Source organism: Numida meleagris, chromosome 3 (genome assembly GCF_002078875.1).
Source record: "Numida meleagris isolate 19003 breed g44 Domestic line chromosome 3, NumMel1.0, whole genome shotgun sequence".
Lineage (NCBI taxonomy): Eukaryota > Metazoa > Chordata > Aves > Galliformes > Numididae > Numida > Numida meleagris.
Window position 1 is genome coordinate 30,937,047 of NC_034411.1, and position 13,891 is coordinate 30,950,937.

A 13,891-nucleotide genomic window follows, 5' to 3' on the forward strand; every position below is an offset into this window, starting at 1 on the left:
ACAGCACTATGGGCCAGGTTGGTGATGACAGCCAGAATGGCAAGTTAGGGTCAGCCCCTGTTTCTGTTTCTGCTTTTAGACCATCACTAGCTTTGCCCTGAACACAGCATTCCCTACAGTGTAGCCACCCCAACACCTACAACAATGTATACAGTACGAATAAGTGTATTCCAGTGAAACAGGTACAGAGCAAGAATGATTTACTTCACTCAATGCTCCTGTTGTACTGCAGATTACCCAAAGTAGCTGAACACACCATTGCTCACAGCCATTCTCTGATGTTATCAGCTTGCCAAGAGAGATTTCCACAATAACAGTGCTCACCACTGATGCTAACTTGGATGTTATCCCAGGCTTCCCTTGATGGAGACAGGCATTTAGCTGACACTTGCCCTTTATCACACCCCAGAAAATTCAGTCACTGAAAGGGTGAACAGGATGGTCAAAACTAACACCCAGAAAGAAAATGTCTTACCTTGAGGTACATAAAGGGGACAATCAGTTTTTCCAGAGCATGTTTTTAAACCCCACCCTTCCTACTACACAAAGAAGTCCAGTACTGCCTGACAACACAGCTACCACAGAGTTTGTCTGAGACATCTTCAAAACAGACGTAAGCCAATAGTGACTTATTAAGATCTCACAGACCTGCTGCTAAGAGCTTTACTGCCTTATCAGTCCTCTTCACACACCGCCCGCCATCCAAAACATACTACTAAGCTTCAGACCTGCTGCCGCTTTTTTTTCCTTCGTGTATTACGGTCTCACAATTGTTAACTGCACAGAAGCAGACAGAGGTAAAAGAAAGCTTTTATTTTAGTGCATCTCCTCACTGAGGCTCATCACACACAAAACAAGTTCAAAGAGATGGTCCTAGGGCTCTTAACAAATCCATCTAAAAACTCTTGCCTACGGCAGAAGAACCACGCCTGCAGACCAGTGCAGGAAGCCCAAAACAGCAGCGCAGGGTTCTGCTTCTTGGCTATATCTTGCTCACTCCATGGGCACAGCGTCCAGTTCATTCAGGAAACGCTGACACTTTCCCATCAGTATCTTGATGGCTTCAGTCACCAGCACATCTGGAGGCAAGATACCTGTCGACTCCACTGAAACTGCACAGAGACACGAGTCAGCACGGCCATTACGCAGCTTCAGCCTGCAGCTGGCACCAGCATTTGCCCCTCATCTTCCCTTACGCACTTCTGGCAAGCCACACCTTTGCAGCTGGAAGAAATAAGCCAGCAAGAAGCACAAACGCATCCTACCCCAAAGCTGCACCAAACCACAGTCTCAGTAGCTCCCCGTAGGAATACAAACATAGGAAGACCAATGATGCCAGGGGGAAGGGGAAGACTGAGACCCAGGTACACATACCGGCCGCTCCCTGCTTGTTTGCACAAAGCAGAGTAGGGCTCTGCAGAGAACAAGCCACTTACAGATATAATGATTTCGCACTCTTGCTAGGCGCACAAGGTTTTTCAGACCCTCATGTCGGAAGACTTCCCTGCTGAATGTGTCCAACCGCGCATTGGCTACTCTTGCCACCTTTTTTCCTAAAAGGGGAGAAAACAAAACAAGATGGGCACCTGCAGCAGATGGGTACCTTGGGGTCACAAAAGGTACCTACCCCTCCAGCAGCAAAGCCGCAGATAAAAAATTTGCACATTCCTAACACGAAACTCCAGCCTAGCAGAATTAATTTTCTTGAACAGTTCCAACCCAAACACAAAGCGTGTATGTACCCCCGGGCAAGACACAAGCCCTCTCCATGCTCAGCTGCTACAAAGAGCAAGCTCGCTACCCAGACAGCTAAACAGTACCACAGGGCTCCACAGACAGGCATGCAATACCTAAGCATTTCAGGGAGATCCCAGTTCATCACCAAAAACATTTGTGTGTGACAGCCACTAAGCCAATACAACCAGGTTCAAAATAGCACAAACTGTTGTTGATTGGCAAGACAACATCACAATGTGTTCTACAATGTTTGGTTCTAGTCTCTATTCAGTCTCTGCTAAGACTTGTTACAAACAAGGCGCTTAATAGCTGGGAAGAAAGTACCTTTGACATTCTGGATCTCAATGACTCCAGGGGAAAAGCACTTCTGCAGCATCTCAGCTGCCTCATCCTCAATAGGCTGCAGGAGAGTAATGTCAGGAAGCAGTCGATAACTAGCTGTGGCCACAGGAGAAAATTTGGCATGATCTTTACCTGCACAAAGAGTTAAGAATTAAGGATAAGGGCAGGCCTCAGGGTCAAGCCAGTTCTCCACTGCTCCCCGTCACACAGCTGTGCTCAAATCCAAGCACAGGCACACCTGCTCCCTGTACCAGACCCAGCACTCACCTATGCCCTTGACACAGTGCATGAGCACATCTATTTCCTGGCCAGGTCGCAACAGTGCTATGAGGATATCATCGTGGACAGGTCGGAAGTCAGCATCCGGAAAGAGGTCTGTCTGATTCCCCAAGGGCACCCATGTCATGTGCTTACTGTACACTGCCAAGAGAAGCCACAAGCATCAGCCAGCTGCTGCCTCAGAAAACAGGTTGCTGACCTGTATAGGACCGGAGATGGCAAAAATAAGCTGCATATACTGTGAAGGAATTGGCTGTCTCTGCTCACAAGGCTAAATCCCAAGAAAGAGAAAGAAAACAGTGAACAAGAGAAAAAGCAAAAAGACGCACCTACTTTTAGGATAGGCAGAAAGAGCTCCCACCTTTGTGATTGAAATACAGTTCATTAGGGTCGGATGATTCCTTGGCTGCCTGAGGATTCCGGCTGCATTTTATTTTCAGCTGGAACTGCAGAGTATCAATTTCTGTCCCCTCTTCGTCTCCTGGAAAGGGCAAAACAGTATCTTTATGGAACTGCATTTCTGCTCTGTTGAAGCATATCCAGAGGAAGGCCAAAAAAACAACCCAAGGGATGAACACCTCTCCTACAAGGATGGGCTGAGAGAGCTGGGGCTGTTCAGCCTGGAGAAGAGAAGGCTCCAGGGAGACCTGACAGTGCCCTTTCAAGTGTCTAAAGGAGAGCTGCAAGAAAGAAGGGGACAGACTCTTCAGCAGGATCTGTTGTGACAGGACAAGGGGAAATGGTTTGAAGCTTAAAGAGGGTAGATTTATATTGTATATAAGGAAAAAATCTTTTACAGTGAGAGCGGTGAGGCACTGTGACTGGTTGCCCAGAGATGTGGTGGATGCCCTGTCCTTGGAGACTTTCAAGGCAAGGCTGGACAGGGCTCTAAGCACCTGATGCAGCTACGTGTCTAAGCACCTGATGCAGCTATAGGTGTCCCTGTTCACTGCAAGGGAGTTGGACCAGATGGCCTTCAGGGATCCCTTCCAGCTCAAATGATTCCACGATCCTATGACGTGACCCTGACTCCTCACTACGGGCTCCACCCTCACCATTACCGTTTGAGGCCCTCACCTTGGTTCCTGTACTCGAAGAGTCGAGGGTCGGCACGGATGGGGATAAGGCCCAGGCGGTGAGCGAGGATCTCATCCTGCACGATGGATGTGTTGTTGTACACAAACACTTTCTCTACAGCCATCGTCGGCACCTCAGGGAGACAAGAGACCAGGGCGGTAAGATGCCAACCACGGTACCCTCAGACGGACTATCCACCCGCAGCGGCCCCGTTCTCACCGCCCCTCCCCCCAGGAGCCCCCCAGCCCCGCGGTACCTCGGCGAGCAGGATGCGGCGGAAAGCGTTGGCGATGGCCGCGTCGATGCCCACCATGTCGAACTCCAGCACGCCGTCCTCCTCCCGCACCACGTCCACGCGGAACGCCTGCGCGGGCCCCGCGCCGCGTCACACCGGAGACAATCGCGGGGCCCCACCGCCGACGCCGACGCCTCCCTCACTCACCTCCTCGAAGCGCCGCGGGTCCCACGCGTCGTCGTAGCCGGGGTAGTTACCGGGGAAGTCGGTGGTGTGGACCTGCGGGAGGCGCAGCCCGTGAGGGAGCAGGAGGCGAGGCAGGAGGCGAGGCGGGAGCCGCCCCGCAGCCCGCCGCCCTACGCACGTTGCGGACGCCGAACTCGCCCAGCACCACGCGCTCCCGCATCTCGTCCGTGCTCTTCTTGGCCGCCATCGCCGCCGGAAGCGGGAGGGCCGGGCCCGCCCAGGCGTGGCCGCGCCGCGCTGACGCACACAAGATGGCGGCGCCGCCCGTCCGCCCTCCCGCGAGATCCGGGGCGGCGCCCACGGAACCGTCACATCCGCGTTCCCCCTCTCCCGAGCTCGGCGTCTCGTAGGGCCGGGCGCTATGTCCGCGCCGGGCGGCGGCAGGAGCGGCCCCGCCGAGTGGGGCGGTTTTGAGGACAACATGCAGGTGGGGCCGTCCCGCGCGGGCGCCGAGGCGGGGAGAGCGGGACCCGGGCGGGCGCTGACGCTCTGTGCCCCGGCGCAGGGCGGCGGCTCAGCCGTCATCGATATGGAGAACATGGACGACACGTCGGGCTCCAGCTTCGAGGACATGGGCGAGATGCATCAGCGCATGAAGGAGGAGGAGGAGGAGGAGGCGGAGGGCGAGGCGGGGGCCGGCGGAGAGGAGGACGGCGAGTTCCTGGGCATGAAGGGGCTGCAGGGGCAGCTGGGGCGGCAGGTGGCCGACCAGGTGAGCGTGCTCCCGCCCCGCGGCCGCCCCCGCGGCCCCCGGCCCCGCTGCTGCACACGCGCCCTTCTCTCCGCAGATGTGGCAGGTGGGGAAGAGGCAGGCCTCCAAGGCCTTCAGCCTCTACGCCAACATCGACATCCTGCGGCCCTACTTCGACGTGGAGCCCGTCCAAGTGCGCACCAGGTGGGCAGGGCCCGCGGGGAACACGCGGGGCTGGAACTGCGTTGCTGGCTGTCCTCCGCCGGCTGTCCTCCGCCGCAGTGGGTTTGTGAATCCTTCCCCGCAAAGCCAGCCCCGACGGCGAGGTTTCCTTTAGTTAGTTCATGTAACCCTTTAAAAGTGCTCTCTGTTCCCCGTGAGTCACAGCAGAAAGCACTGGTGGTGGGTGTACGGGATCTGTTGCTTCTGAAGCATCTTATTAACGCTCCTGATGCGATTCCCTGCTTTGCTGTAATGCAGATTGCTGGAGTCCATGGTTCCCACGAAGATGATTAATTTCCCACAGGTGAGTTCTCTCTTGCTGAACTGGACCCCATGGCCTAAGTGACTGTTCCGCAGAGATCCTTTAAACTTAATTAGTCTGTTATTAAGGATCTAAATTTGTTAGATGTTCGCCTCCCTCAAAATGTCGGTAAACCCGTTCCTGTGGTTGTTCCAAACCCCATTCTCATAGAATCACAATCATAGAATATCCCAAGTCGGAAGGGACTCATAAGGATCACCAAGCCCAACTCCTTGCTCCACGCAGCACCACCCAAAAATCAGACCATATGGCTGAGACCATTGTCTGGATGCTTCTTCAACTCCAGCAGCTTGGTGCTGTGACCACTGCCCTGGGGAGCCTGTGCCAGTTGTGCCTTTACCTTTCTGCTACCTTTAATGCTGGTACAGTTCTAGAACTCTAGATTACGCTTCACCTATTTCTGCATCCTGTGTAACACCACTCTGACTGATCACACAGGCTATTCTGTGTGGCTCCTGTCAGCAGTGGCCTTGCTGATGCTCCTCAGGTGATAAAACTCTCCGAGATACTCGTTATGTCACTCAGAGTGGAGAGCCTGGTAGCTGGGAGTACTAACCAAACCTTCCTGTCTCTCTCTTTACAAGCAGAAGATCGCAGGTGAGCTTTATGGACCCCTCATGCTGGTCTTCACGCTGGTGGCCATCCTTTTGCATGGGATGAAGACCTCGGACACTATCATTGTACGGCGAGTCTCTGATTAACTTGTAGTTTGACCAGGTTTGGGATTGCCATAATGACACTGGAAAGAGAGAGGAAACCTCTTCCATAACAAAACAGCACCTTGCTGAAAAGCCAGTTTGATTTGAGGAAGAGCCTTTTGGTTTGGGGAGGGGAAGAATGTTACATCAGGAAGTCCTGATGCTCTGTTGCTGGGAGAGTTGGGGTGCAGGTCATGGGGCAACCTGCCTGCTGTTAAGCCAGCTATTTGATAATGCATATGAAAGGCTCTAGGTGCTCTCTGCAGTGGAACTTGGGTGCTGGCAGGTCATTTCTCTGAGTTCTGTTCATCCTTCTGCTGTCTCCACAGAGGGAAGGCACACTGATGGGCACAGCCATTGGCACCTGCTTTGGTTACTGGTTGGGAGTCTCCTCCTTCATCTATTTCCTGGCATATCTGTGCAATGCCCAAATCACGATGGTGCAGATGCTGTCGCTGTTGGTATGTACAGGTGGGGCTGCCCAAGATGGATGTTGGCTGCATGGTGTTCCAGAGGGAAGGTGACCTGCGAGGTTTTCCCAGAGATCTGGAAATGTCTTTGTAAATTAGTGGTCCCGGATGATCATAATCCTGTTGCACTGGGACAACTTGGAAATCTTCAGGCGTGACCTGTCCCAGACACATAGATGGCACAAAGCAGCTGTTCCTGCTTGCAAGTTTCCTGCTTTGCACTTCTTGATCTGAGAGCACGGTGGTTTAAAAAAAAAAAAACAAAAAAAAAACCAGGAGATTCCAATTTTTCTGGAATCAGAGGCTTCTTCCTTCTGTTTCCTAGATTGTTGCAATCTCTGACAATCCTGTGAATCCTTCGGACAGATTAGCTGGGTGTGAGCTGCTGTTAAAATTGTTGTGCTGGTTGACATTCTAGGATGGAGTGTGCGGTTTGTGAAGGATTGCCTTGCTGAAACATTGCAAAGCATAGGCTGCTCATTGCTCAACGGCCCTTTGTGTGCAAGTCACAACTGTAACGTGGATGTCTTTGTTTTGTCAGGGCTATGGCCTTTTTGGACACTGCATCACTCTGCTTGTCACCTATAATATCCACTTCCATTCCCTCTTTTATATTTTCTGGTTGGTCGTTGGTGGACTTTCTACACTGCGAATGGTAAGTGACAGGCAGCCCAGAGAGGAGGGAAGTGTTTCTTGCCTTTTGTTCCTTGGGCCAGGCAGGTGATTCCACATCTGGGTAGGGTGCTTAAAAAACAGCCTGATGCTTCTGGGTCATTTGGCTACTAGTGTGTGGCCTGGCTGACTGTCCTCACCCATCCTGACAGCTGCAGGAAGCCTGCTGTCTTATGTCCCCTGCTGCTCCAGAGAGACTTACTTGCCTGAGCCTCCCGAACACTTGGTGAGACTGGACAAGATTCGTCTACCCAAAACAAAGTCAGATTACTCAGAATTTCCTAGTGCCAGCTGTGAGAAAGGCTCTGAGCGGTGTTCCTACTGGCTCTCACTACTTGGCCCATCCCCCTGTATGCTCCTGATTGCAGTGCCAGAGGCTGATGTCACAGATACCCTGTCTCTGATCTCCACTTCTCTCCTAGGTTGCTGTGCTGGTGTCACGCACGGTGGGGCATACCCAGCGGCTCATCCTGTGTGGGACTCTTGCTGCTCTGCATATGCTTTTCCTCCTCTATCTGCACTTTGCTTATCACAAGGTGGTAGAAGGTAAGCAAGGGAAACATGATGGCAGTGCCTCTTAGATCTGGGGACGGAGGAGGTGCTACTTTTCCCTTTCTCAGAGAGAAAGGATGGGCAGTTTGGACCTGACCTAAGGGCATCTGTGCCAGTTTCAGGCCCAAGAGTGACTAGCACTGCCATTGTTAGCAGAAGATGTCCAAGCAGGTCAGCATGTTGATGTGGGGTAGTCTGTGTGTGCAGTTCTAATACTTAAGACAAGTTGCAAGGCAGTAGGCTTAGTCTTTCCCCACAAGTCAAATGTTAAAGCGGTGACTACTTTTGTTATGCAGTTATCCAGTCCCTTCCTGAACCTTGCTGAAATCAGGCTGCATATTTCTGATCAGAAAACATGCCATAGAAATCTTTCCTTCTTTGCATAACACCTTTATTATCTTCAGTTGTGCAACACAGACAGCAGAAGCTGCATCCTCTGCAGTCAGTACTTTTTACCAGGCTATACAGATTTGGGTCTTCTTTGTGTTTTTGTTGTTTTTTTCCTAACAAACTGTTAGTCCCCTTTAAAAAAAATTATTGAAACCTGCATAATTTTGGCATAGCATCACAAGTCCTTTTAGAGCTAAATACTGTTCTTTCCTGGCTCCCTAATCACGGCCAAGGTTCTCAGCCCTAATATGCAACTTCTCAGCAAATGAAATATGGTAGAATATACTCCAAGCAATTTTCTTCAATGATCTCCAGGACTGATTATCAGTCTTGAGAGGGTAATTGACAGGAACTGAAGAACACTTCCATCAGCACGTGCATTTCCTGCCAAATATGGTCTGTTTCCATTGCAGTGATAAAAATTCCGTATTGCACCCCCAACTGCAATTCCTGATATAAGCCTTGCAGGTATATCTCAAGATGAAAGCAAACAGCTGGTCTAAGAGTAGGGTATGTGCTGGAGTGAAGCAGGGAAACAATTTGCCAGGCTGCCTTGGTAGAGCAGAGCCCCTAGCAGTGTCTATGTTCAGGTCAAGTGACAAGGGGCTGGATTTAACACCCTCAAACTGAAAGGATCTACGTTCCCCTGCCCCAAGGATAAACTCTGATCTGCATGCTGCAGTCTCTGGGTGGAGGTACTTACTGCTATTCTTTCTTTAGGGACCAGATGTCTCCTCTCATTGCCTCCAAGTCCTGGGCTCTGCTACTCACTGGCCAGAGGGAAAAAGAAGAAACATGCCACCTACTTCTGAACTAACTCTTGCCACTCTGCTCTTTTTCCTTTTTCCTGCAGGTATCCTGGACACATTGGAAGGACCCAACATGCCACCCTTTCAGAGAGTTGCCAGAGACATTCCAGTTGTTTCCAGTGCTGTATTAAACACAACAGCCAAAGCTGCTGCATTGACCCTGTAATTGCGCAGTCTTGGACTTGGCTTCCTCCGCTATTTTGGGGGCTGCATAGGGCTGTAGTAGCCTGCTGCCTCTTAGGAAAAGAACAGAACAACAGGAATAAGACTTGGTTTTGTTTTGCTTTCCTGGACCTGTCCTTTGGGTTGCAGTTTTGCACAGCTGCATGGACAGCAACTCCATGACTCAGAAGGACTATGCTCTTCCACCCACCCAGGTCTGGGCTGTCTACTCAAGAGTGGTTCTGTTGCCTGCATGTTTAGCTGGGATTTCCTAGCTCGGTTAGTCCCTTACCCCTCTTTCTGCTTGCTCATGTAACCCCAGAGCTACCTGCTCTGTTCCTGTCCTGAAGAGGGAAGAATTAAATTGATGTTGGTTTTGAATGATGTCTTATGTTTGAGCCTACTTATGTAATGGGAGAGTGCAGTGGGGTCTCTATGCCTTGTCTTGTCTAGACTCAAAGCACAATTCTTTGCACTTTTGTGCTGTGCTTTTTGTGCTGTCATACTTCCAAGTGTTTCAGGATAAATGATCTGTCTTGGGCCACTTTTCCATAGCCCAAAAGGCACTTTAGCTTCACTGCAGATATTAAGAAACATAGTGATATTTAACCATATTCCCTTTCTTGTCGCATTCCAGATGAATCCCTCTCTTTTCATTTGGTCAGGCTGCTGTCTCATCTCACTGCCCCTTCTGTGCATGTCAGAAATGTATCCATCCCTGTGCTTCCATAGCACCTTCTTTCTGTTTGTTTTCTTACCACCCTTTTGCCTGCGTTGCTCTGGGACAGCAGTCCCAACTGCAGTCAGCATGTCTGTGAGCAGGGAGGCTCCAGTAAGGATGGGGAAGTAAGCAGAACAGCCCAGGCTAGGCTTACCTGCACTGCAGTAGCTCACAGTTGAGTAGTTCAGCTGTAGTCTTCCCTTATTAGTCTGAAAGCGCTAAGCTGTTAGCTGGTTTCTGGCTTTCAGTCTCTCTTCTGGAGGAAAGGAGCAACCTTTAGGAAGCTGACACTCAGACTGGAGAGGAGACAAAAATAAAGAAATCCTCTCTCAGTGTGCCTACAATCAGCACAATGCAGATAGCACATCAGAACTGCACTCTTTAGCCCCTTTGTTTTATTAGTGGGAGAGGATGCTCCTGTAAAGACAAGGTTCAGACTAGTGCCAAGGTGCGATGAAAGAGAGGAAAGCAGTGCCAGCTACTGCAGTCAGGCTGCTCACTGCTTCAGTTACAGCAGTGTCACTGGACAGGACTAGAGCATTTCAGACACAGACCTCTACTGTTGCTTATTCCTGAGTTCATCATTTGTTCCCCTTCCAAGAGCAAGAAGTTAATCTGCTAACACACTCATAGCAGATGCATTCTCTGACTTCCTCCCACAGCACCCTATTTATTTTGGCTGAAGAACACAAGAACAAGTTGCTTGGGAGTATAAGCTACACTATTTGGGCCAGCAACCTCCATGTTACTTGGAGCTATTAAGCCACCTTCAGCACCTAGAATTTCTGTTACTTTCAAACTTAATTCGTTTGTAATGCTACAAGTCTGGCATTTCCTTCATTACAACTCCATGGAAGGTTAGTCTCTAATGTTCTGACTTATGCTTCTTGCCCTAGTAGCATAGAACAGGTCTGTTTCTCTTGGTGAAAACTCTTCAAGTGCAGGCATGGGGGAAGGAGAGGAGAAAGAGATGACTGCCACTAGAAAAATTCCAGACAAGAAGAAAAATCACTCAGGGCCAAAATATCACTGCTTATCTGTGGGCAGTGTTGGAGAAGACCTGTGCTCCCTTCCCACACCCTGCCATTTAGCTAGGTCAGAACGACAAAGCTGCACCTGTGTTTTCACTCAAAGCACAAGGAGAGCTGTGAGAAAAGTCTTCATGCTGCCCCATCCAGCTTGTGTGTCCTGTCAGCTGGGGACAGATGATGACAGTGATGACAAATCACCCTCTCGGATGCAGTGGGACTTGCTCTGCTCCAGTTCCTCAGACCCAATTCATTCTCTGTGCAGCAGCTGGAGCTTGAAACATTTCATACTACCAGGAGTTCAGTACTCTGCTAAGAGATTCAGCCTCTCTCCTGCTGACAGAGGGGGACATGCTTTTGCAGGGAAATGCATGTGTGCTGCAGTTCTGCAGAGCGTGCTGAGCACGCTGCCTTAGTCAGGTCCCTGTGGGAGGGCATCCCTCAGTCTCACTCAAGACCTCTAGTTATCAGGGCAAGCCTTACATCCCCATCGTGCCAGACTCTCTCCACCTTTAATGCCTTTATTTCGTGCTGTGGCTTTTGCAGCAAATCTAAAATAAGTTTCTCTCTCCTCCCTTGCAGCAAATCTAAAGTAATTCCATACATAAGCAGCTGCTGAGGTGGAGTAATGCTATAAGTACTGTGTAAGTCCTTTTAATTAAAGCTGAAATAAATATACGAGGCTGTCACATTAGAAAGAGGAAGGTAAAACGTATATTAAAGCATGGTATAGCCTCCTCTCCTCTAAGTACCTAGGAGACCAACCTTTCTTACAGTCTAATGCTGTTACACTTACTGTTACCTTAGTTACGTTTTGGGTTACAGGTAGGCTGTTTGTTCTCCCATTTGTCTTCCTCCCTATGTCTACTCTCACTCTAGCTGCTCATCACCTGCTGTTCTTCCCCATTTGTGTTAGCTGTTAATGGCATCACGCTAGGGGGTTAGCTCTCATCTCCCGTGCCCCAGAAGGAAAACAATAAATCACCTTCCTCATACCTGCTGGGTAACTGCGCATGACAAGGAAGTAATACCTAGCTCTTGACAAAATACCACTACCAAGTTTGCCTCCACAAAGCCCCCAGTGAGGCTTAGTGAGACAAGCGTTGAAGCACTTGCTCCTGTACCACTAACCTCAGTGTATCAGAGCATAAAGCAAGGTAAGATATTCATCTCCCTGATGTGCTCTTGCACCTGACTACGGGCACTGAAGATGCCAGCACTAGGGCTTCAAAGACAGGCTGACGCCCTAAGCAGTGCTTCAAGGCTGCTGCTGTCAACTGAAGTGGGACATGTCCCAGGGGCTCTCTTCAAAGTGCCTCTCTAATAATAGCCTGCTGAAGGAAGCATGGGTTAGTTAGTGCCTGGAGGTGATTGTCAAGTGGGACTAAGTGCAGTCTTCCACTCAACCTATGCTGATCAGCAACTGATACGTACTTAGGCAGACCCTTGCCCACCACTCTGACACTCACTCTGTGCCACTCGCAGCCCTGCAACATGCAGGATCCCCTTCTCACCTGAACCATTTAATGGCTTCAGAGATCAGGAGCTCCTTTTTTGAAAGCTATCACCAGCACTGCACTGCTGGATGCATACAGCTGCTGTTCAAACCCCAGCACAGATATACTGACAGGTTGTGGTCTGCTCTTGGTACAGCCTGCAGACATAATAGCAAGCCCAAGCACCCACGTGCAACAGGAAATGCAATGTGCATGCTGACACCTACATTTGGCCACAGCCAAAGTCTAAGAGTTGACATCAGAGTCCAGCTTCTCATCTGCTGCTCACCCTTCGTCTCATCCAGGACATACGATGCAGCTCATGGCTCAGGTGATCTGCTCCTCCATTTCACAGGAGAATCACTGCTTAACAACCCCCCTCCATATCCTATTTTTCCCTTCATTTTCCACCTCCTCTCTTGTGGCATGGCCTGCAAGCAAAGCAGAGGAGCCTGGGTTTGTCCCTTAGTTACCCAGTGGATTGGAATTCACTTGAAGAAGCAGCCAGGCTTCTCCTTAACAGATTAGCTACGTACAGAAAGCTGCCTACTTATGTGGTTTAACCTAATTTCCACATCACTGGCTTCCTTTTTCAGCTCACTGGAGTTGAAACAACAGGGGCCCTGCTTCATATTTCTCTCCAAGTACAGCATTACAAGAAGGTGGAAAAGAGCGAACAATTCCCTGATCCATACCAGAAAATTAAAAGGGAGTCACAAACGTCCCTCACGTCTCTCATCAGGTTGCGTGCTGCAGAGGTGAGTGAACCTGCAGCACTTCCTCAGCCCCTCCGCGTTTACAAGCTGCCTCCTTGCACTGGGCAGGGGACATGACATGGGTCAGGTCCGCTCTCTTACCACGAGCCTGAGGCACATTGCTGCTGCCTGAGGACACATCCATCCCCTCAGTCCCCTCCTTCCAGGCCCTACCCCAGCTCACATCATTCCCTGCTGCGGGAAGAAAAAAGCAGAAGGATGATAGATGCCCTCATTTCTTCTGCTTCTCCTGTGCACCCAGCTATGGCCCAGAACCCTTCACATGCTGCCCTACTTCTCTGAGAGGAAATCACATTAAATTAACCCACAGGAGTTCCTCACAACCCCAGTGATACCGCCTCAGCTGCGTGCAGGCTCCCACACCTTCATGCCATGATGCAGCCAGCTGTGGAAGACAGCATTTCACTCTTTTCCCATCATTATTTTTGTCAGATCTGGCCCAGGCTTCAACCCCAGGCCATCCACCACACCTGAGCTCATTTCACTCCCCCCAGACATTTGCTTAACTTGCAGGGGGGTGGCCAACAAAACTCCAACCCCTCCCTTGTCCCCAGGGGACAGTAACGAGCCTTGAGCTACCACATCCTCCATACATACGATCTGCTGTGAAACCACTCAAAAAAAAAAAAAAAAACCCTTGGCACTCTCCTGCCTGCCCCAGACCACCAGATACGGCTCACACTGACCTGCAGACCACTGCACCACATGCACCAGGACCAAGACTGAGGATCCGTGGGTTTCAGCAGACAAAGCCGACGGGCAGCTACTGCCCAGCCTGGGGACACCACAACCCAGTGGCTTCGGCCCATTCTCAGGGACTTCATCCACACTCCCCCTTCACAACACCAAAGGATGGCAGACGCTCCTCGCGGGCCTCGAGTTGCGCCGGGGCACAAAATGGCGGCGGGGCCGGCGGGGCGGGACGGCGCCGCTCTGCGTGGGGCGGGAGGAGGGAGGAGGGAGGAG

At 50.7% G+C, this 13,891-nt stretch overlaps 2 protein-coding genes across 3 annotated transcripts; one reads left to right on the plus strand and one right to left on the minus strand.

Annotated features, from left to right (window-relative positions):
* POLR1C (RNA polymerase I subunit C) lies at positions 795 to 4,208 on the minus strand. 2 transcript variants are annotated; one of them, XM_021390125.1, is made up of 9 exons: positions 4,035 to 4,166; positions 3,878 to 3,949; positions 3,692 to 3,799; positions 3,436 to 3,568; positions 2,720 to 2,839; positions 2,347 to 2,499; positions 2,062 to 2,211; positions 1,437 to 1,553; positions 795 to 1,112 (listed from the first exon to the last, which is right to left on the minus strand). In XM_021390125.1, the coding sequence occupies exons 1-9, from the start codon at positions 4,101 to 4,103 to the stop codon at positions 994 to 996; spliced, it is 1,041 nt and encodes a 346-aa protein (XP_021245800.1). In that variant the 5' UTR covers positions 4,104 to 4,166; the 3' UTR covers positions 795 to 993. The 2 variants fall into 2 exon arrangements, with proteins under 2 accessions (XP_021245800.1, XP_021245799.1); XM_021390124.1 differs by having other exon boundaries at positions 1,084 to 1,224; positions 4,035 to 4,208.
* On the plus strand, positions 4,209 to 9,285 carry YIPF3 (Yip1 domain family member 3). Its single transcript, XM_021390123.1, has 9 exons — positions 4,209 to 4,343; positions 4,422 to 4,628; positions 4,705 to 4,811; positions 5,088 to 5,133; positions 5,739 to 5,831; positions 6,179 to 6,310; positions 6,861 to 6,974; positions 7,414 to 7,537; positions 8,787 to 9,285. Exons 1-9 carry the CDS (start codon positions 4,278 to 4,280, stop codon positions 8,906 to 8,908), a joined length of 1,011 nt encoding a protein of 336 aa, XP_021245798.1. The 5' UTR covers positions 4,209 to 4,277; the 3' UTR covers positions 8,909 to 9,285.